General features: G+C 44.7%; 1 protein-coding gene across 6 annotated transcripts in view; it reads right to left on the reverse strand.

The window, feature by feature from the left end:
- Nucleotides 1-7,751: 7,751 nt before the first annotated feature.
- GAPVD1 (GTPase activating protein and VPS9 domains 1) overlaps nt 7,752-19,845 on the reverse strand; it is a 68,022-nt gene continuing 55,928 nt past the window's right edge. For all 6 annotated transcript variants that reach the window (XM_039239059.1, XM_039239056.1, XM_039239055.1 and 3 more), the window contains 7 exons: nt 19,629-19,738; nt 19,273-19,432; nt 18,217-18,404; nt 16,688-16,901; nt 14,647-14,719; nt 13,488-13,685; nt 7,752-11,750 (listed from right to left, as the gene is read on the reverse strand). In XM_039239059.1, the coding sequence (XP_039094990.1) occupies nt 11,610-11,750; nt 13,488-13,685; nt 14,647-14,719; nt 16,688-16,901; nt 18,217-18,404; nt 19,273-19,432; nt 19,629-19,738 (1,084 nt within the window). In that variant the 3' untranslated portion in view covers nt 7,752-11,609. The remainder of the gene's footprint in view (nt 11,751-13,487; nt 13,686-14,646; nt 14,720-16,687; nt 16,902-18,216; nt 18,405-19,272; nt 19,433-19,628; nt 19,739-19,845) is intronic.

A 19,845-nucleotide genomic window follows, 5' to 3' on the forward strand; every position in this document is an offset into this window, starting at 1 on the left:
CCACATTTTCCAGCAAAGGGGTTTCCATTCATCTTCATCATGGGCTCAATCTGTGCGCAGAGAGGAGGCGGCTGCCCTGGTGGGTCCTCTCCACCCAGTCACCTGGAGGCTCTCTCTCATCTGTTCCTCTGCGTTCACAGCCGCATTTATATTCCGCTTGCCCTGCTGCTTCCTCAGGGGTCTGCGAGGGGTCCCCAGCAACCAGGCCCCCTCCCCCCACCGGTCCCCGCATGGGACTCCAGGTGCCAGCCTGTTACAACAAAGGAGGAGGCGAAGGTCACCCCTTCTTCTAAACAAGGCGAATCAGGAGACGCTCGTCTGTCCTTGCCGTGGCCCTGACACTGGCAAAGTGGACCTGGCTGTGTGTGGGGAAGGGGGAAGTAGGCTGTCCCGGCTCCATAGAATCCTATTTGGTCTGATCTGCTGGTGCCTGCTGGGTGCCAGGCTTCCTGATGGACACTGGGGGGGCACCAGTGTCCGGCCCTGCCCTCAGGAGGGTCTCAAGCACAGAGCACACACCGGGATCAGGATAATAAAGAAGCATCATAGGTACCATCCTCAAGGGGTTTGCAAAACTCCTCTGCTCCCACCTCATGGGAGCTCCCCCCCACCCTGATCCTGTCGGGCTGATATTTTGCAGAGGGGCAGACAGGACCCCTAAGTAACTAAAAAACAAGGACTTGGAAATCCTTTAGACCTGGATCAGATCCGAGCTCTGCTGTTTATTTTCCATGTGACTTTGGATAAACCGCCTCACCTCTCTGAGCCTCAGCTTCTTCATCTGTAAAATGGGGCTCATAATACTACCCAGCTCACAGGTGAGGGCTCTGTGACATATGGTGTATAAAAAGCCCTCAACGCTGTGCCAGGCTCATGAAGATGGTCCCAGAACTCGAGGCATTATTGTGACTAACAATATGTGCACCCTCGGTGCAACCTCCCCCAAGGATGGGGTGCGAGGGTCCTCAGGGTTTGAGAACTAGTCCGTGTCCAGTGAGATCGTCTAGTCTTGGATCCTGTCAGAGCTGGGCTCAAGTCCTGACTTGGTGACTCGCTGGCTATGTGACTGAGGGCCGCTGCCTCATCTGTGAAAAGGGAATAATAACCTTTCTATAAAACACTTTCTAGATCGGGTATAATGGTTATTGTTTGCTGTAACACGGGGCGGGCAAGGAGGAGGACCATGGTGTACCTGTGTGTCTAGTAGGGGTGGGGGGGCACGAAGGAGTCCCGGGGTCCACCTAGAACTGGTGAAAGGCCCGATGAAGGGGGACTGGTTGGCCCTTTCTGTGTCCTGGAGCCTCCCACTCTCTGGGCACCCTGACCCCTCCTCCAAAGGGGCCTAATGGGGGCCTCCCCCCGGAAGACTTTTCAGCCAGTGGTTTGTACCTGTCCTTGGCCACAAGATGTCACCCAAGGAACAGCAAAGCAGGGGCCTGGGAGGAAACTGGCCAGCCCAGCGCCAGCCCAGAAACAGCAAACCCTGGCCCTTCTCACAGGACGGCCACCCCTGGGAAGCCGCAGGGGAAGAGCCCGCAAAGGTGGGCATGCTGCAGGGAGTTCAAGTCCCGGGCATCCAGCAGGACGTGACACTTGCCCCCAGTGAACACTAGTTTCTATAGACCCCCCTGCCTTGAATTAATAGATGGACAATTCCCACCTCACAAAGTAGTAGTAAACAGTGCCAGGGGAACAAGGGCGGGGAGGAAGGTGGCCCCAACACACCCACACTTTGGTGTGACTGGCTGCATTTGGGGCAGGTGCTCAGTAGGGTACCTGACATCCTCCATCCCTGCCGCGTGTTTGGGAAGGTGCGGGAAGTACATGCTAAGAGCACATCCTCTGTGCCCCCAGGCTCCCTCTTCCTGGTGACTCCATCTTCCTGGTTGTTCAGCTCCACGTGGCCCCGCAGGACCCACACCAATTCTTTGCATGGCAGCCTGGGTCTGGAATGGGGAAGACAGGGAGCAAGGGTATGATCCCGGCCCTGGAGTCCCCGGGGCAACCCCAACTGAACCACCCTAAGAGTGGGCAGCCCGCAGTCTGGAATCCGGGGACCCCCTGCCCAGCCAGGGGCACACAGCAAGAGATGTTGAAGCCCAGCCAAATGCCCTGCTGTCTCCAGACCTGAGGATCAGGTGCAGATGGAGAACCCAGGTGTTCTGGGCCCCTACCCTGACCCTCAGGGCCCGCACACCTTGACCCTGGTCCAGAGGCCCAGGTGCAGCCTAAGCTCCTCACAGACGGGACTTGGAACAGCTGTGCGCGCACTTATCAATCCCTCCACTAGATGGGGCTGCAGAGGAGCGTCCACCCACCTACGCAATGACCAGGTGGAAGCCATGGTCTCAGGGTAGGGTGCCCTCGCAGAAGATGTGAAGGTGGGGAAGGAAGAGAAACCCACAGCTGAGGAGCTACTGTCTGTCCTCTCCTGCACTCCCATCTGCAGACATTTGGGGACACCTGAAATTTGGGATGGGACAGTCCCCTAGGAGAGGACGGGCTCCCAGGAGATGATTGCTTTGTAGAGAACAGGGGATGGGGCCTCACTGGGGACAGAGGGAAAGATGGGGGCATCTGGGGAGGCTTCCTTCCGGAAGGGCCATTTGAAGTTGGAGGAGTGTTTAGGGAGAGGCATTGAAGCCAGAAGGACCCAGCAAAGGCAAAGGCTGATAGGCAGGCAAAGCATGACACTCAGGGTAGAGGTGAGCATTTTGAGGCCCCAGGTGGAGTCGGAGAAGAAACAGAGAGGCATATGGCTGAAAAGTAGGTTGGAGCCAAAATAGAAGAGAGAGGATTTTAGGCAGAAAGAGAATCCTATCAGACTTGATTGATTCTAAGGGCACCCAGGAGAAAGGGCCTGGAACGAGTAGGGAGGTGGTTGTGGGAACGGAGGTTGGCGGGGAAGTGGCTCTGGTAGTTGGACGCACGTTCGGGAGAATTTGCTTGGGAGACTTCACGAGGGTTGGGTGATCCAGAGATGAGGGCAGTGAAGCAGGGCGCCTATGGACTGAAGTATCCAAATCCAGAAGGGTAAAAAGGAAAAGCTTCAGAAATTGTTCCACTCTAGTTAGCATTCATGACCACAGCACCCAAGACGTAGGTTGACTACAGAGCCTTTCAGTTAAAAATGGGTTCCTTTCGAGTGGTTTCTGTGCTCACGGGTTGTTCATGCGTGCCTGGAATGTCGAGGGGCATAGCCAGTGCTGCCCATCTTCGGTGACCTCCACGGTGTCAGTGCACTTCAGCTACATCCCTCAGTTAAACGAGAGCACAGGGGAAATATTTCAAGATTTTATATATATAATCATAATATACATATGAAAAAAACAGATACTAGAAGGGTCATTGAGATAATAGAACTCAACCAGGAACAGGCCCTCGAAGTTGTCACTCGCCTTAGATCTGGTTCATGGCAAAGCTAAGATCAGAAGCATCTTCAGGTTCCCAGAGCCTGTACTACAACCACACACTGCTCACAACTATGGCTTTTCAGTAGGTGGCAGGAACCTTCAGGGAGAGAAAACACCTCGCAGGCTGGTGGGTGTGGTCCAGCTTTGCAATGGAGGAAGTGCTAGGGGCAGGCCCTTACCACCTTCCCTTTCTGTCATCTGTCACTTTCTTAGGCTCTTCCCTCCTTCCCCTTGCTTCCTGGAGCTGGCTCCCTCCCCACTCGACCCCAGGGCCTCACTCCTCATAAGCAATAGCCACAAGAGGGGGAGCACAGGGTTGCTGGTGATCAAGAAGTGAGGTGGGCAGGAGGGAGGTCAATAAGCCCAGGAGTTGGATTCCATGGACTGACTGAGGGGACTAGAAATAGAGGAAAGTCAAGTCAGAAGCCAGGAGCTGCTAGAACTAAGGCTGTTAAGCGGAAACAAAACACAACAGAAATCAGACATTTTGAAAGTGAAACAGTGAAGATTATAAGGAAGAAGGCTAGGCAAATATTTTCTTCATGCAGAAATTTGAGAGGCGCCTGGGTGGCTCAGTTGGTTAAGAGGCCGACTTTGGCTCAGGTCATGATCTCGCAGTTTGTGGGTTCAAGCCCCACGTCGGGCTCTGTGCTGACAGCTAGCTCAGAGCATGGAGCCTGCTTCAGATTCTGTATCTCCCTTTCTCTCTGACTCTCCCCTGCCCACGCTATCTCACTCTCTCAGAAATAAATTAAAAAAAAAAAAATTTGAACACTGTGGTCCCCTGGAGATGTTCAGCCATTTGAGATTTAGGAAAGTGACAGTTTTTATATAACCACCTTGGTTATGAGAAAAAAACAAAAAACAAAAAACTTGTATTTAAGCAAATAAAAAGAGCTATCTTTACAGGATAAATTGGACTGGCTGTCTAGCAAAAGTTTTTTGGCTTTTTAAAAAAATATTTATTTTTGAGAGAACACGAGCAGGGGAGATGGAGAGAGAGAGAGGGAGACAGAGGATCGAGCCATCTGTGGGGCTTGAACCCACAAAGAGTGAGATCACGACCTGAGCTGAAGTCGGACACTCAACCGAGCCACCCGGGTCTGCTTTCCTCACACCTGTCATCCTTGTAGGCTGTGGGGCCAAGCCTTTAAAAATTGAACACTTTCGGGGCGCCTGGGTGGCTTAGTTGGTTAAGCGTCCAACTTTAGCTTAGGTCATGATCTCGCGGTTAGTGGGTTCGAGCCCCGCATCGGGCTCTGTGCTGACTGCCAGCTCAGAGCCTGGAGCCTGTTTCGGTCTGTGACTCCCTCTCTCTCTGACCCTCCCCTGCTCACGCTGTCTCTCTCTCTCCTAGAAATAAATAAAAATATTAAAAAAAAAATTGAACACTTTCTGCAGTGGATCCTGAATTATAACAAGCATCAGAGCCAGATGGGGAGCTTGCTAGGAATGTAGATTCTTGGACCTGTTCCCTCAGAAATCTAATTCAGTGGTTGGCTATGGGGTGAGATCACAAGTTGATGGACATCGCCAGGCAGGCAGTGCAGGTGGTCCGCTGGTTCATACGTGGTGAAATGCTGGTGTCATGGCACTTCTCAAACTCCTCTGAGGATGTCACCTGGAGGACTTACTTTTGTTTTTACATAAAACTTTCATGCTTGCCCTTAAAAATTATAAAGACTTAGGGGGGAAGGGGGCGGGGAGCTGGGTGGCTCAGTCAGTTGGGCGTCTGACTTCCGCTCAGGTCATGATCTCGCGGTTCGTTGAGTTTAAGCCCTGTGTCGGGTTCTGTGCTAACGGCTCAGAACCTGGAGCCTATTTCGGATTCTGTGTGTGTGTCTCTCTGCCTTTCCTCTGCTCACACTGTGTCTCTGTCTCAAAAATAAACATACATTTTTTTTTTTAATTATAAAGACTATACATGATTTGAAATAAGACAACCAAACAATGGCCAAATAAGAACTGTCCATCCTATGTCTTCGTCTGGTCACTCAGAACTAAAATGTTACCAGCCAATGCTGTTGCTCCTTGTAATCTTTCATGATTTTACCTGTGAATTCACCATAGTCTACTTCCCTTTCCATGTAAATTCGAGACCCTTCTTCATATACGGCCACGTCTCTGAAACTTGCCTGGAATAATGACATCCTGTGCCATGTGGTTGTCACCCACTTGGAATGCTTCACTTTTCTCTCATCACACCTCATTTGAGAAAACACTGGACTGGGCATTCTTCTTCCACCAGTCTCATGACAGGGTCCTGACCCACTTGCCCTGGTAATACACACGACTCAGCTATCTTTCAAGAACAAAGCTGCTCGCTATTTCAGACTCAGGTTTTAAAAACTGGTCCAAGTAGGGGCGCCTGGGTGGCTTGGTCGGTTGAGCGTCCGACTTTCGCTTAGGTCGTGGTCTCGCGGTTCGTGGGTTCGAGCCCCGCGTCGGGCTCTGTGCTGACTGCCAGCTCAGAGCCTGGGGCCTGTTTCAGTCTGTGACTCCCTCTCTCTCTGACCCTCCCCTGTTCACGCTGTCTCTCTCTCTCTCTCTCCTAGAAATAAATAAAACATTTAAAAAAAAAAAAAAACTGGTCCAAGTACCTGTAATACAGGTCTTTGAAATATGGCTTCTATTTTTTCTCTTTCTCTCTTTTTTTACAATTTAATCTTTAGCCTTTTCCTGACTCTCTAGGATTACTGGAGGATGTAAAGATTGCTGGTTCCATCCTCAATAAATTTGAGTTTACAAGCAAGAGTCTCAGGTGATTCTCACCAGGGAAGTTCGGAAAACCATGTTTACAGAACTCCCTGGAGCACAACTGTAGGCCCCAATCCCAGAGATTAGAATTCATTTGATCAGAGGGAGTCAGAGCAGAGCCCCTGACTCAGTTCACCAGGAATGATTAAGAAACATCAGCAGCTATGTATATAAATCAACAACCCTGGTTAAAAAGCTTTTATTAGGGGCACCTGGGTGGCTCAGTCGGTTGAGCATCCGACTTCAGCTCGGGTCATGAGCTCGCGGCTCGTGGGTTCGAGCCCCGCATCGGGCTTTGTGCTTTGTGCTGACAGCTCAGAGCCTGGAGCCTCCTTCTGATTCCATGTCTCCCTCTCTCTCTCTCCCTGGCCTTCTTCCACTCGTGATCTCTCACTCTCAAAAATTAATAAAACATTAAAAAAAAGTTTTTATCAAACTTACAAATTAAGAGGGGTAAGGAAAGCTGAAGTGCAAATGTCCCGTATTTTTAAAAATCTCATTAGAAGGGACACCTGGCTGGTTCAGTCAGTGGAGCGGGCTACTCTTGATCTCAAGGTCATTGAGTTCAAGCCCCACGTTAGGCATAGAGTTTACTTCAAAAAAATCACATCAGATACTCTTTTCACAGGAACATAAAATTTAATGGTTTTGACCAGCAAAGTGCTGACTTCCTAGTTAACAGAAATAAGTCTACCGTGGTTTTCATGTTCACCATCCACAACAGGTTCAATGACTTGGCACTGAGCACTATTCCCAAGATAGTGGGAGATGTTTTCAGGATCCCCACAACCAGAAATTTTCCAGCCTCTTTGGTCAATTTTCTAAAAAGTCTATGTACCACATTTTGGTACCACAAGAAGATGGAAAAGGATTCTCCTGGAATAAAATGACCGAAGCAAAAGCTCTTCAATGGATACAGAAATCTCTTGGCAGAGGACACATTTACAGCCAAGAGGAGCTTCTGAGAAAGGATTTCCCTTCTCAGGATCATGACGTTTTACAGGCCGTGCTGCACGGAGGCCTAGCTAAGCAGGGTCACTGGCTCAGCATCCTTTGGGAAAAGCTACAAAGCCACTTCTTTGGAGAGGATTGAGTGGGTACAAATAGAACAGGGGTCCAAGCACACAGGTAATGACAAGTTGGCAAGGAGAGTCGATTCTATTTTTAGATTTAGGCCAGTGATAGCATTAACTTTAATACTGAACAGACTGAATGAAAACCGAACCCTAATCGAATTTTTCAACGTTTCTTTCTAAATGAGGAGCATCCATACAGGGAAAGCACCTTCCCACCAGAAAAGGGAAGCCTGCAGAGTGAGCTTGTGGCACAGGCTCCTTGCCTAATAGCACCTCCCCTCAGCTGAAAACCTTAATAAAGACTTCAGGGAATTCTGGATTAGGACTTCTGCTCTCAGAACTAAAGCTGATGAATAGCTACCAAATACAAGGGCCAGATACGAACCGTGTTAAAACAGTAAATGTTCACAATCTCGTTAGTAACTGCTAGCTCATTCTAATTCTTTCCTGGACCACACTTAACAAATACCCTTAGATGTTCAGATGAAAAAAGGCCAAGTGTGAATTCATGGAGAACCTTAATCATATTTGAAGTCAAAGAAACTTTCAGAAATGCTTCTGTGTACAAAACAGATGATGGAAACATAAAACCCAGTGAATTCAACTGCTCTCCCTTTTTAATGTTTTACAGAATGATATTGTACATTAGTGATCACATTAGAAGACAGGATGATTCTCCTGTACATATACAAGATTGTGCAAGCTCATTAACTGAGGCTTAGGTAAGGTTTTATCAGTTTCAAGAGGAGAGGCAGTACAAAGCTTTTTAGTACAGAAGAACAAGGATATGGTAAACAAGACAGAATTGTCAATTCAGCAGGGGTGAATTCTTAAGGCGTGTGTGGCCCCTGCCCACACTGTCTGCCATTAACCAAGTGGAGAGGACTTCCCCACTCTAGAACTTAACCGGTGCTGAGCACAGGCCAATGAGCTCCACCATTGATTCCATAACTCAACTACGCTGACCGTGACACTGCGCAAACTACATTTTCCTTTCTCTAAGTGTTCTCCGGAGTAATAAAGCCGTTCCCGGTCATCTTACTTCTTGGGTAACCTACATTCTAAGATACATTAAATATTAATCTGGCAAATTCTCAAGCATTTTGGCATTCAAAATATCTAAAATACCTTATCACTGTTACTCTACTTAATAAAAATTCTTTGAGCTTCAAGAAGATTGTTTGACTTCCCCTACCCCCCGAATTATGGCAATAAAATACAGAATAAATTCACTAGATTTAAAAGAACTAAATAGAGGGCAAATATAGACTTTTCCTTAAAGAAATAAAGCAGGAACAGAGAAGCAGGAAGAAAAACCTAAGAAGCTAACCCCGCTACATTTCTATCCTATGTAACCCACTAGTAATTTTGAGCAAGTGTGGTCCTGCTTTCCCTTTCCACACTCACTCATATCAGAGAATGGAATCTTTAAAGCCTCACCCATTTAAAACATGGCCCAAAGTGGAATCCACATGGCAGGCCACACAAAAATAGCCAGGTTCCTGTTCTCTTTAGCACCTCAGCAGCGTGTGTATTGAAAGTCTGCGTTAAACAAAGGATTCCAAGACACAACTGGAAAAGGGAAAACCATGCATCGTATCTATTTTCAATCCCTCATGAAGCCTAATTCTCTTACTACAGCGATTTAAGATCTGTATTAAAAAAAAGCCTTCATAAGCAGGTTTTAAAAAGAAAAAGCAAAAGCCACAATTCCTGGGGCTGAGATGTAAACTAAAGCGGAGAAAGAAAACAAAAATGTTTACCAGGTTTTAGAAAAATAACAATTTTATGAAGAAAGACAACCTTTAATCTGTAGTTCTACTACTTTTCAGGAAGCAGAATATTAACACAAAATACAAACTGATTTTTCATTAAAGAAGTTAATTGTAGAAGATTTTGGTGAATTGAGCCGCTCTCTCTCCATTTAACATTATCATTGTAAATTCCACATAATACTCAGTGGCTCCTGAATGTTTCCTATGGGTGATTTTATACTTTTGCACTAATCCCTCATATAAAATAAGAACTGGGAGGAAGTGTAATAAGAACCAAGGAACAACTATTCGTCCTTCCCAGAGGAGCGAAATCAAATTATTCCATCTCCCACCCTACTGCCGCCATGCAGATAGTTGCCAATTCCTAAATTCAGAAATCAACACTATAAGAAATCATGCCGGGAAATCAAGCCAGCAATGGCTAATGCTGATCAGTTCTTGCTCCTAGACGTGTTTGCAGAGGGAAACATAGCTGCTCCTTAAACAGCTGGGCTGTGCTTCTCCCAAGCCCTGGCCTCTGTCTCAGAGGTGTAATTTGATGCCAGATCCCTAGGGTTCACCCTCACGCCACACCCCTGCCCCCCCAGCACTGCCGGGCTCTTATCTCCTGCCTCCAGCGCAGCCCTACACCCACAACTCACCACCTTCTCCACAGAAAAGAGCCCTGTGCAATGTCCACAGCTTCATATTTATTTCCATAGTGATGACACAGAATGGATTTAGCAACCATTTGGAGGGGAAAAAATTGTTAAAGCCCATAAAAATGAATTTCAACTATTCCAAGCCTTCTATTGACTTAACATTTATTGAATCAAATACGGAAGTAAATGGACTCGCCCTGGGTCTTAGAAATCGTGTCAGACTGTTTGTCTTGTAAAGTATTTAATGACAGGATCTGACTTCTACTATGTAGGCAGGTTTGACAGTCACAGCCCATGAAGCACAGAACTCTACACAGATTTCTTGACCTAACATTCAAAAGGACATTTTGTAGTACTAGTTTAATTTTGATCTCTCCCTAAAAGGCAGAAACCACATCCCACACTCCTATGTAACTTGTTATCTCGGTATTCTAAAATAAATACATGAGAAGAGATGGGGGCATAAAGAAAATCCAGCTTCCCCAGCACAATTAAACACAGAGGTCGCGGAGAGAAGAAGACAGCCTCTGGATTCACCTGCTCACCGCTGTTCATCACAGTTCCCTTAGAAATGCCTAGAAAGGCTGCTAGCAACAAGGGACTCAAAGTTTGGGGCGGAGTTCGTTATAAAAGAAGCTAACCATGTTTAGGAAACATACGGAGTGAGAGCCATCGATGACAACTTAGGTACCAGACTTGTGCTTGAAGCTCTGGTGTGCCTCCCTAGCCAATCTCTCACACACCAACACCCATTCCTGATTAATTATCAATATACAATCAAAACAAAATACTGAAACATAGACTTTTGTTCAGAAGAGGGAAATAAAGGCACAGAAACCTGCCAAAATAGATTTTTTTCCGTAAGAATAATATGGTTGATTAAAATAGTTTATCACTAGTAAAACTTGTATCACTAGAGCAGACAATACAAATTAGTTTTTAAAAAAAATGACATTCACTGAATTCCTGGTCTGTCATTCAATGTGAATAATCATCAAAAATATATTACAATTAAAGGTTTAAAAGGCGTTCTGTTTGGGGTGTCTACACTGTATTTAGTATGTACCACAGTAACATGTTAGGTATCTACTGTTCCTATGTAATCCATGGCGATTACAGAGTCCACCTCCTTCTTCCTGCAGGCTCGAAGACGTCCGTGGTGAGGAATATCTAAGTGATTGTTAGACCCCTCATCAAAGGCAGACTTGTGCATCAAACTCCACACCTAGAAAGTTCAAGAAACTGTTTTACACTTTAATAAATATTTCTGTGTATTTGTTTGTTGCTTTTAAGCTCGGCTTAAACTCTGTCAAGGAAACCATTTCACAAGAGGGTACGTCACAACCTATCAGCAATATTCCTTGTTTATTAGAATCTGAAGATGTCCATATTACATCAAATATAAATATATATTATATTTACATTTCCTTCGTAGCTTTTCAATCTAGGTGAGTATATTTATAGATAATGCCACTAATGTCACCACTATTATAATCCTCAGTGCAACTGCTATTTTCCTTCCATTAGATGCATAGAAGATTAGGCAGCATCTAAAAAGAGGTGTACTGTTCTTTTTCTTGTTTGTTTGTTTTTTAAATAAAAGGAAAGAATGGGTATTCATGAATGGGGATCTAGGAATTTTCTAGATTTTGTTCTGTTTTTTAATATTTTAAAATACCTGAAAAATGTGGTCCCTTTTTGCAGTACTATTCTCTACTTGGGACAAGAAAATAACCAAATATGCAACAGAAAAGAAAAGAGCCCAAAGAAAGGAGAACCTGCTTGTTAGCTCATTAATCTGTTTAGTAAAGATCTGTTTTAAAACGTCTGAATGCTGTACAATATTATACAAAAAACAATCTTCAGCCTTCAAAGCAGCTGGTACATTTTCTAAGAGATCTGTTTGCCCGCCTAACAGTCTGCTGCCTTGGTGGGCCGTGGTCTTGGTCACTTTCGGTCATCGATAGTTTTAATGAATTCCACTGCTGCCGTGAACTGCATCCACCAGTAGGACTCCTCTCCAGACAGACAGCTGGCATAAAAGCTACTGATATACTGGACGGTGGACAGCAAACAGGGTGGATTTGCCTAGAGAAGTGAAAAAGAGTGATTACTCAGATGTATAACTCCGCAAAAACCATCTAAGTTAATACCTTCAAATGTTTTCCTGTGGAAGAGACACCAGTCCTTTTGAAAATAATCCCCCAATTCTTCTTCGGAGGTAATTTATAAACCCTAGCCATTGTGAGTATACTGGAAAGGCAACCCAGGTTCTAACGCCAGCCGAACCATCTAGAGCTTTCTATCCTTTTAAGTCAGTGAAGCTTGCTGGTCCTTAAGGAAGCTGAACTAATCCCTATGGACTTACTCAACACATCCAAGGATTCCAGAATGTTAGATAAGGAAATAAATGCTGTACACCAACTGAGAAAGGAAAAAAACTAAAAAGTTAAGTTGCCAGAGGTAACACAGAACATCTCCTGCTTTTCATTTCCTTCACATGGAGAGAAAGGACACGGGTGTTTTAAGTTGCTGGGAGGACATGTCAAGGCCTGTGCCTCAGAACGAGCTCAGAATGGCTCCGCAAGGAACAAGACACTTCACGCCTGGGAGACACAAAGGCGGAGGCCAACAGCAGGAGTCAGGAAGGCTGACCGCACACTGATCCTACGGGCTGCTGACTGAGCTAAGAGTTCAGACTGCAGAAATACCGCACTATCAAGAATTAGTAAAACAGATGTCAAATACACTTTAGACAGCAACAGGTGGGCTGGGCTGCTGGAACACACAAATGATATAGTCACTTGGTGGCTGTGTGCACCCAAACTGCACAGTCACCCTGAAAATGCTCACTATAAACTGTCTAGGGGCGTCTGGGTGGCTCAGTCAGTTAAGCATCCGACTTCGGCGCAGGTCATGATCTCACGGTTTGTGGGTTCGAGCCCTATGTCAGGCTCTGTGCTGACGGCTAGCTCAAAGCCTAGAGCCTGCTTTAGATTCTGTGTCTCCCTCTCTGACCCTCCCCTGCTCATGCTGTCTCTCTATCTCAAAAATAAATGCTGTGTCTATCTCTCAAAAATAAAAAAAAATTAAAAAAAAAAAAAAACCCAAAAAACAATAAACTGTTTAAATGATGACATTTCAATTTTAAAGTCAAAAAAACGGCAAGAGACGTCAGTACATTTTAAGATAATATGGCACGGGGCACCTGGGTGGCTCAGTCAGCTAAGCATCCAACTCCTGATTTCAGCTCAGGTCATGATCTCACAGTTTGTGGGATCAAGCCCCACGTCAGGCTCTGTGCTGACAGCCTGGAACCTGTTTGGGATTCACTCTATCTCCCGCTCTCTGTACCCTCCTGGCTCACATTCTCTCTCTCTCTCAAAGTAAATAAATAAACAAATCTTTAAAAAATAAACATGGCACAATTACAAAATAAGAGGCTAAAACGAGACAGGTGTTTGGCAAATTTGATGGTTCAGGTGACCAGGACTATGAGGAATTCAATGTGGAAGAAGATGGAAGAGTACAATAAAAAGAATTTTCCCTCATTATTCACTCAATAATTACATACTGAGCCCCAAACAAGAACCTCAGGCACATAAAAGTTGAAAATGTTCATCTAGGAATCTGGTCCTCCTATCCTTTCTTTTGAAAATCTTAACTTCTGGGCAGAACAAGACTTCACATCAGACACTTCCTTTCTAAGTAACACAGAGCTTGAGCCTGGGAAGAGCCAAGGTCTCTTGAGCATGTGAAGCCCCGCACCACTGTGCTCAGAACTGCCAAATAAACTTTCTTCATTAATAGTAGTGAGGGGCCCACCTTTATCAACACAAATACCAGAACGGGGACAAAGTCATCTGCTCCAGGGACGGAGTCCTCATTGGCCAGACTCAGGAGGTTCATGATCGTGGAGCACATTCGCAGGATGCACTGCACTTTGTCCCGGGGCGTCTTGTAAGCGCTTATTGTCCTGATTTCTGACTGTGCGGACGGCCATGGTGCCTCCCGAAGGTAAACCTAAGAGAGACCACAAACAGACCAGATCTTGACTCCAGCAGCAACTACAGGAAGCGATCACAACAACCTCCATGTCAAGAAGCAGAAGGGTCAGCCTGGTGCCTTTTCCTTTGTTCAGTAAAACCAGATTGCTGTTCCCTCCCTTCCAATAAGACTGACGCTTAACTTTTAAACTTTTAAATAATTTGCTTTGCGTTTTCAAATCAATCAATCCAGATATCAAGATATCCACTAATGGAGGAAAGGGCATATGATAACACCCAACCTAGAACTCATAAGATGTCAAACAATTATCTTTTTAAATAGCTACAATGGAACTTCTCTACATGGAATAGCTGATTCCAAAAGCACAAACTACTTCTGAAGGAAAATATTCTAAAAACATGTACGTTTGTTGCAGTAGTTCTAGAAAAAATAGATTTAAAAAATCAAGGTAATTTATAAACTTATGCTGACATTTCATTTGAAGGGACTTTAATAAAACAACCAGAAAACTCAAATACCTGAAAATTTCCATTATTTTGTAAAAGTTATATGACACTAAAAGGTAATTTTGACGTCACATTCAGATTCGATTTGTTCCCCTTGAACAGTTGTCATGTTCTGTGGAGTGCCACCAGATCCCTTACTCGAATGGGACATTTCTGCAGAAACCTGGCTATCAAAACACCGCTGGAGAGCAGGGCTGCCCCAGGCGGAGCTGGTGTGGACAGAAGCCCCACCTGCAGGCCAAGTGGCATCGGTCAGGGGCCCCTCAGTGCAGCCCTCCTCCTCCTCCTCTCCCCACCGGAGCCCCTTCCATGCCAGGATATGTTAATCCTAGAACCTCTGAGAACTTTACAGTTAGAAATGCATCAAATGCAAATTGTGTCTTATAATTCATTTACTATGTTCTGTTTCCTTGGAAAATTGGTAACATGCATATGGTGTATCAAGCAACTACTACATAAACTTGTATTACCTCTGGTATCTGTAGAGCTCTGTGATTTGCAGTCACTACTTTAGACAATCTCTGAATATGTTCATGAAGGACCCTGAAAACCCCAAAAACATATGTAAATACATAGTTCAGAAAAAAGGCACACACAGAGTCGTAATTGGTTTTTCTGAAAACATTTAAAACTAAGACTTCTTTTGAGATACAGATTACAATTATGGTTGAGACTCTCTTAGCTGTAAGTATTCCCTCTTCCCAAAAAAGTCTCACACTCAGGATCTCCTTAGAAATACTGAGTGGCTGAGGGGAGGCAGGAAGAGTAGGGAAGCCCTTCCTTCCCAGCCCAGTTCGACACTCCAAGTGAGAAGGGGGAAGAGCCCTAGCCCAGAAGCCACCTGAACACAACAGTGAGTAAAAAGCACAGAGGAAGTAGAGGGATTAAAAGCCAGAAACCAAAGATCACAGAAACTCAGAAAGAGAAGGGACTTTGAGAACACTCAACCTCTCTCTTATTTCATAGATGAAAATAATCAGGCTTAGGAGGGTGAAAGATTTGCCTAAGGTCACACAAGGGTTAGTAGCAGGGGCTAAACCCAGCTTTCCTGGCTTCTACTGTTCTTTCCAGAACATTGGTTAACCGTGCACTCTGTAAAACCTGAAGACATGCCACAAAGGAGAGGGCACCTAATACTGCTCTTTGCAGGAAATATAGTTTGAATGTCCCTACTCCTTATCCCACTCTGGAAGCTAAAAACTGGTCTTTGGGAAGAAAATATGTTCCATTTGGTAAATTAAGTACAGAGGCCTGGGTGTGCCTCTTAGACTATCAACGAGTGGGTGAGGCAGGCTACAACAATCCTAACCCATTCACAGAAGAGTGCTCTCAAACATACATGCAAGACCTTAGCATTTCCGTGAAAGAAAGCTTCTGTTAACCACTCATAACTCACCCTGAGGTCCTACCACATAGACCCCTTAAGAGTCACTGGCACAGTAAGCCAGTGTTACTGCTGGGGACACAGTAACCACCTCAACACGCCTGGGGCAGAAACAGGGATGTGAAGCAGTGCTCAAAAAAGTAAAGAGAAGGAAAATGAACATCAGAAATCACCCACAGTCTAATTACCCCAAATAGAACCACTGTTACCACTTTGGGTTTTTTAGGTTTTTTTTTTAAAGAAAAAATTTTTTTTAGGATTACTTTCTAAAAGAAGCTTTACTGAGATACGATTCATACACCATAGAATTCCAGATATTTTTTGATATTCAAACATATAGCTTTTCATTCCTAATAAATAAATAATGAGCATACAGAAGACAAGCCCTATGCTTGATGCTGGGACAGATGGTGAATAACAGCATTATGTTCCTGCTCTCATGGAGGCGACAATCTAGCGGAGGAGAGAGGCATCCACCAGATGACCACACACAGCGGAGATCAAGGAGGTGATTCTGCCCCCCACTCCCCCCAGGGACATCTGGTAGTGTCTGGAGACATTCTGGTTCTCACAACTGGTAGGGAATGACTAGTATCTAGTGTGTACAGACCAGGGATGCTGCCAAACATCCTGCAAGGCACACAGCGGCCTCCCACACCAGAGTTACCCGGCCCCACGGGTCAGTAGTACCAGGCTAAGGAATCGTGACTCTACCAAACTGAAACCCCAACAGTGGCAAGTGCTAAAGAAAGGTACACAGGCCCGAGGGAGAGCTGCCAGGGAAGGAACGTGGTCGGAAAGGTCAGGAGAGTGATGCTACAGTCAAGATCTGAAGGATGAGGAAGAGCAAGAAGAGGAAAGAAGGGGAGAACAGGTGAGGCAGAATAGAGGCAGGGCCTTCCAGAAAGGCCATACCTACTGAGACGCCCCTGGCCTAACTCCCCACTCCCCGAAAACAGAGTGTTATTCTTCTTTCTGACCTTGTCACTCAGATGGGGGGAAAGGATAACACGCACTGCCTTTACTGGCACACACCAAGTCTCCATGCACAGCCCTTGTAAAACACGGGGCCGGCTGACATAGCCCTACATGGTCCACACGGGCGCAGTAAACATGGGAGTGCTCACTGGTCACGAAGTATGTCCCCATCCTGGTTAGGGTAGAAAGCAAGCTTGAAAATCCGGTTCATCACACTTCGTTCAATGGCCAGCTGAGCGTCCTGCAGCTGCTCCTCACTCGCGTTCTGCCATATGACGTCCTGGGCCATCGCACCATAGAGGAACTGCAGAAAATCTTCTACCTGAGCAGTTTTATCATCAGCTGCTGTGAGTTTCTGAAAGTCTCCAAGGTAAAATAATAATTTTTTTAAATACACTATCTGAATAATTTTAAAAAGGAAATTACAGAAATCATTTTAATCACTAGCTCTGCAGATACTATGATCTTAATGGCAAAAAAGCGTACGGATATGGTTTATTTTAGGAGAATGTGGCCAAATCATTAAAATCATGAGAAAGGTAAGAGACAGGCAAAAGTTTAAGAATAAGGAGTTTGTTATAAACATGGCATACTTTGGGGCGCATGGGTGGCTTAGTACGGGGCGCCTGGGTGGCTTAGTCGGTTAAGCGTCTGACTTTCGCTTAGGTCATGATCTCGCGGTTCGTGGGTTCAAGCCCCACGTCGGGCTCTGTGCTGACTGCCAGCTCAGAGCCCGGAGCCTGTTTCAGTCTGTGACTCCCTCTCTCTCTGACCCTCCCCTGCTCACACTGTCTCTCTCTCTCTCCTAGAAATAAATTAAAAAAACATTTAAAAAAATAAATAAATAAAAATAAAAATGGCATACTTTGAAAAAAAATTGTTTTTGAATTTAAGAAAAAAGATAAAATTTCAAAAACGATATAAAAATGACATACTTTGACTAACGTATAGGATTGCTAAATCTCTACATTGTACACCTAAAACTAACATTAAACACCACATATTAATTAGACTGGAATTTAAAAAATAAAAATTAAAAAGTTAAAAACTTTTTAAAAATGATATGCTTTAAAAAAAAATTTTTTTAATGTTTTTTAAATTTATTTCTGGTCTGTGACTCCCTCTCTCTCTGACCCTCCCCTGCTCACGCTGTCTCTCTCTCTCTCCTAGAAATAAATAAAAAACATTTAAAAAAAAATACTTAAAAAAAAAATTTATTTCTGAAAGAGAGAGCATGAACAGGGGAGGGTGAGAGAGGGAGACACAGAATCTGAAACAGGCTCCAGGCTCTGAGCTAACAGTCAGGACAGAGCCTGGCGCAGGGCTCAAACCCACAAACCATGAGATCATGACCTGAGCACAAGTCGGATGCTTAACTAACTGAGCCACCCAGGCGTCCCAAATATGCTTTATTTTTAAATATGAGAAAAATATACACAGGATCCAAAACTCTAACCAATTTCCCCAGTTTTGTATAAACTATCGATATTCAACCCAGGATAAAAATGGAATATATTGGTTGGACATTAAGGTTTAATTATTAAGAATCCATAAAACACACGGGAATTTAAGGGACTACTCGTAGACGTGCAGATACTCAAATTAGCAAAACAAAAATTTCCAAATGTCCCATGAATCCATGACTAAAGAGATGCTTCATCTAAAGGTCTTTAGTTACCTTGAATGAATTCCCGGATTTTCTTTTCTTTGCTCTCAAGCAGCAACCTCACACAGACGGTGGTAAAGTATCGATTGGCCACCTCTTTGTCCCGCAAGACCCTTTGCAGTAGCCTCTCCAAGTGAGCCTGCGTGGTCTGCAGTCCTTGCCGACAGCGAGTGAGATAAGCAATATAGGGGGCTCTTTTCCTAAAACAAAATACGCTTTGCAGGCCATCACATACATACAGTGCACACTTTCTTGGAGACTAGGAATCTTAATTCTTTCTCTCACAGACTTTGGTTTTACAAATCAGCCACGTCAGGCGGCAGACAGCTGTCTTAAGGACTAATAATGCTGCCTGCTCAAGAAACAGAGCCATTCTGCATATCTGTAAAGAATAGCATCTCCTGGGCTGAACACTTAGGTACCTGACTCCCTAAATGTCACTAAGTCCCTTGGAATCACTGGTCTATTTTATATTGGCCCACAGTCTCCATGCTGGTAGGATAGGACCTCATACTTCACAGGAAATTGAGTGCTACAGAAGACTAAAATAACTACAAAATATAGGTTAATTCACCACTCGATCATTAAACATATCATCAACTATTTGCTCATATAGTCTAATTGTAACAGTCATTAGAGCGCCCATTCCCTAAGTCTGGGGGCCTCTTCATTTTGCAAGGATCTCTATTACATTCTTCTCCTAAACTGTTAGCAAAGGTCTGGCAGAATCACAGAGAGAGGGCAGCAATTTTTAGGCTATTCCTTCCCTACTCCGGGAAACAGTTTTTCCTGTTACCCGGAAGGAAAGGAGAAGGACATCCTAGTTATCCTGGCCCCACCTCGGCTAACACTGCTTCTGTGCAAAGCTGAAGGAAAATGAACTTCTCTGTTAGTGAGAACTGCTCATTTACAACTATATTTCCAGATAAATATCCAAATGCGTTCCTGGGAAATCCACATCCAGGTAAACAGCCAAACTCCTTGCAGTAAGCCCAGATTCATTTGTGAAATAAAAAAAGATACTTGGAGCTGAAAACAGGCTGACAAGTGAAGAAGCTGGGTAATTACCTGTAGTCATCAGCAATAGAGGCCAGCAGTTTCCTACAAGTTCTGTTATCAAAGCGGCACACACAGCGCATAGTTTCTTGAAGTTGAGCCATTAAGTTCTTATCTTGTAAATTAATTGCTTCAGCTATTTGAACTTTTAAGAAGCAAACAATTTCATTATCTAAACAAACAAACAAAAAGAATTCTGTTATGGTTGAGAATTTCCATTATATTCCATCCCGCAGCCTCTGGGATGTCCGGTTCTGCGCCACCACGGATCAGCAGAAATAAACCACGTGGAATTGCTACGTAGCTTAAATACAGAGGAATATAGGTAGTTTCATATGTTCCAACCCATAAATACATGAAAAACTTACCTTCTGGGTCTGTGTGGTCTGGTAAACCATTCCTTGTTGAATGGGTTAGCACTGGGAAAGCAACGGAATCCGCAGAGCAAAGAGCAAGTCTCAGTTTCTTTTTTGCATCTCTGAAGAATGAACCAAAAGTATCTTAATTTCTTTATCCAGAGATGGTCACATTTTATGAACACTCACTATACAAACTAATATGTTACCTCAAGGCTCTGATATTTCA

Source organism: Hyaena hyaena, unplaced genomic scaffold, assembly GCF_003009895.1.
Source record: "Hyaena hyaena isolate Hyena2069 unplaced genomic scaffold, ASM300989v1 scaffold_151, whole genome shotgun sequence".
Taxonomy (NCBI): Eukaryota; Metazoa; Chordata; class Mammalia; order Carnivora; family Hyaenidae; genus Hyaena; species Hyaena hyaena.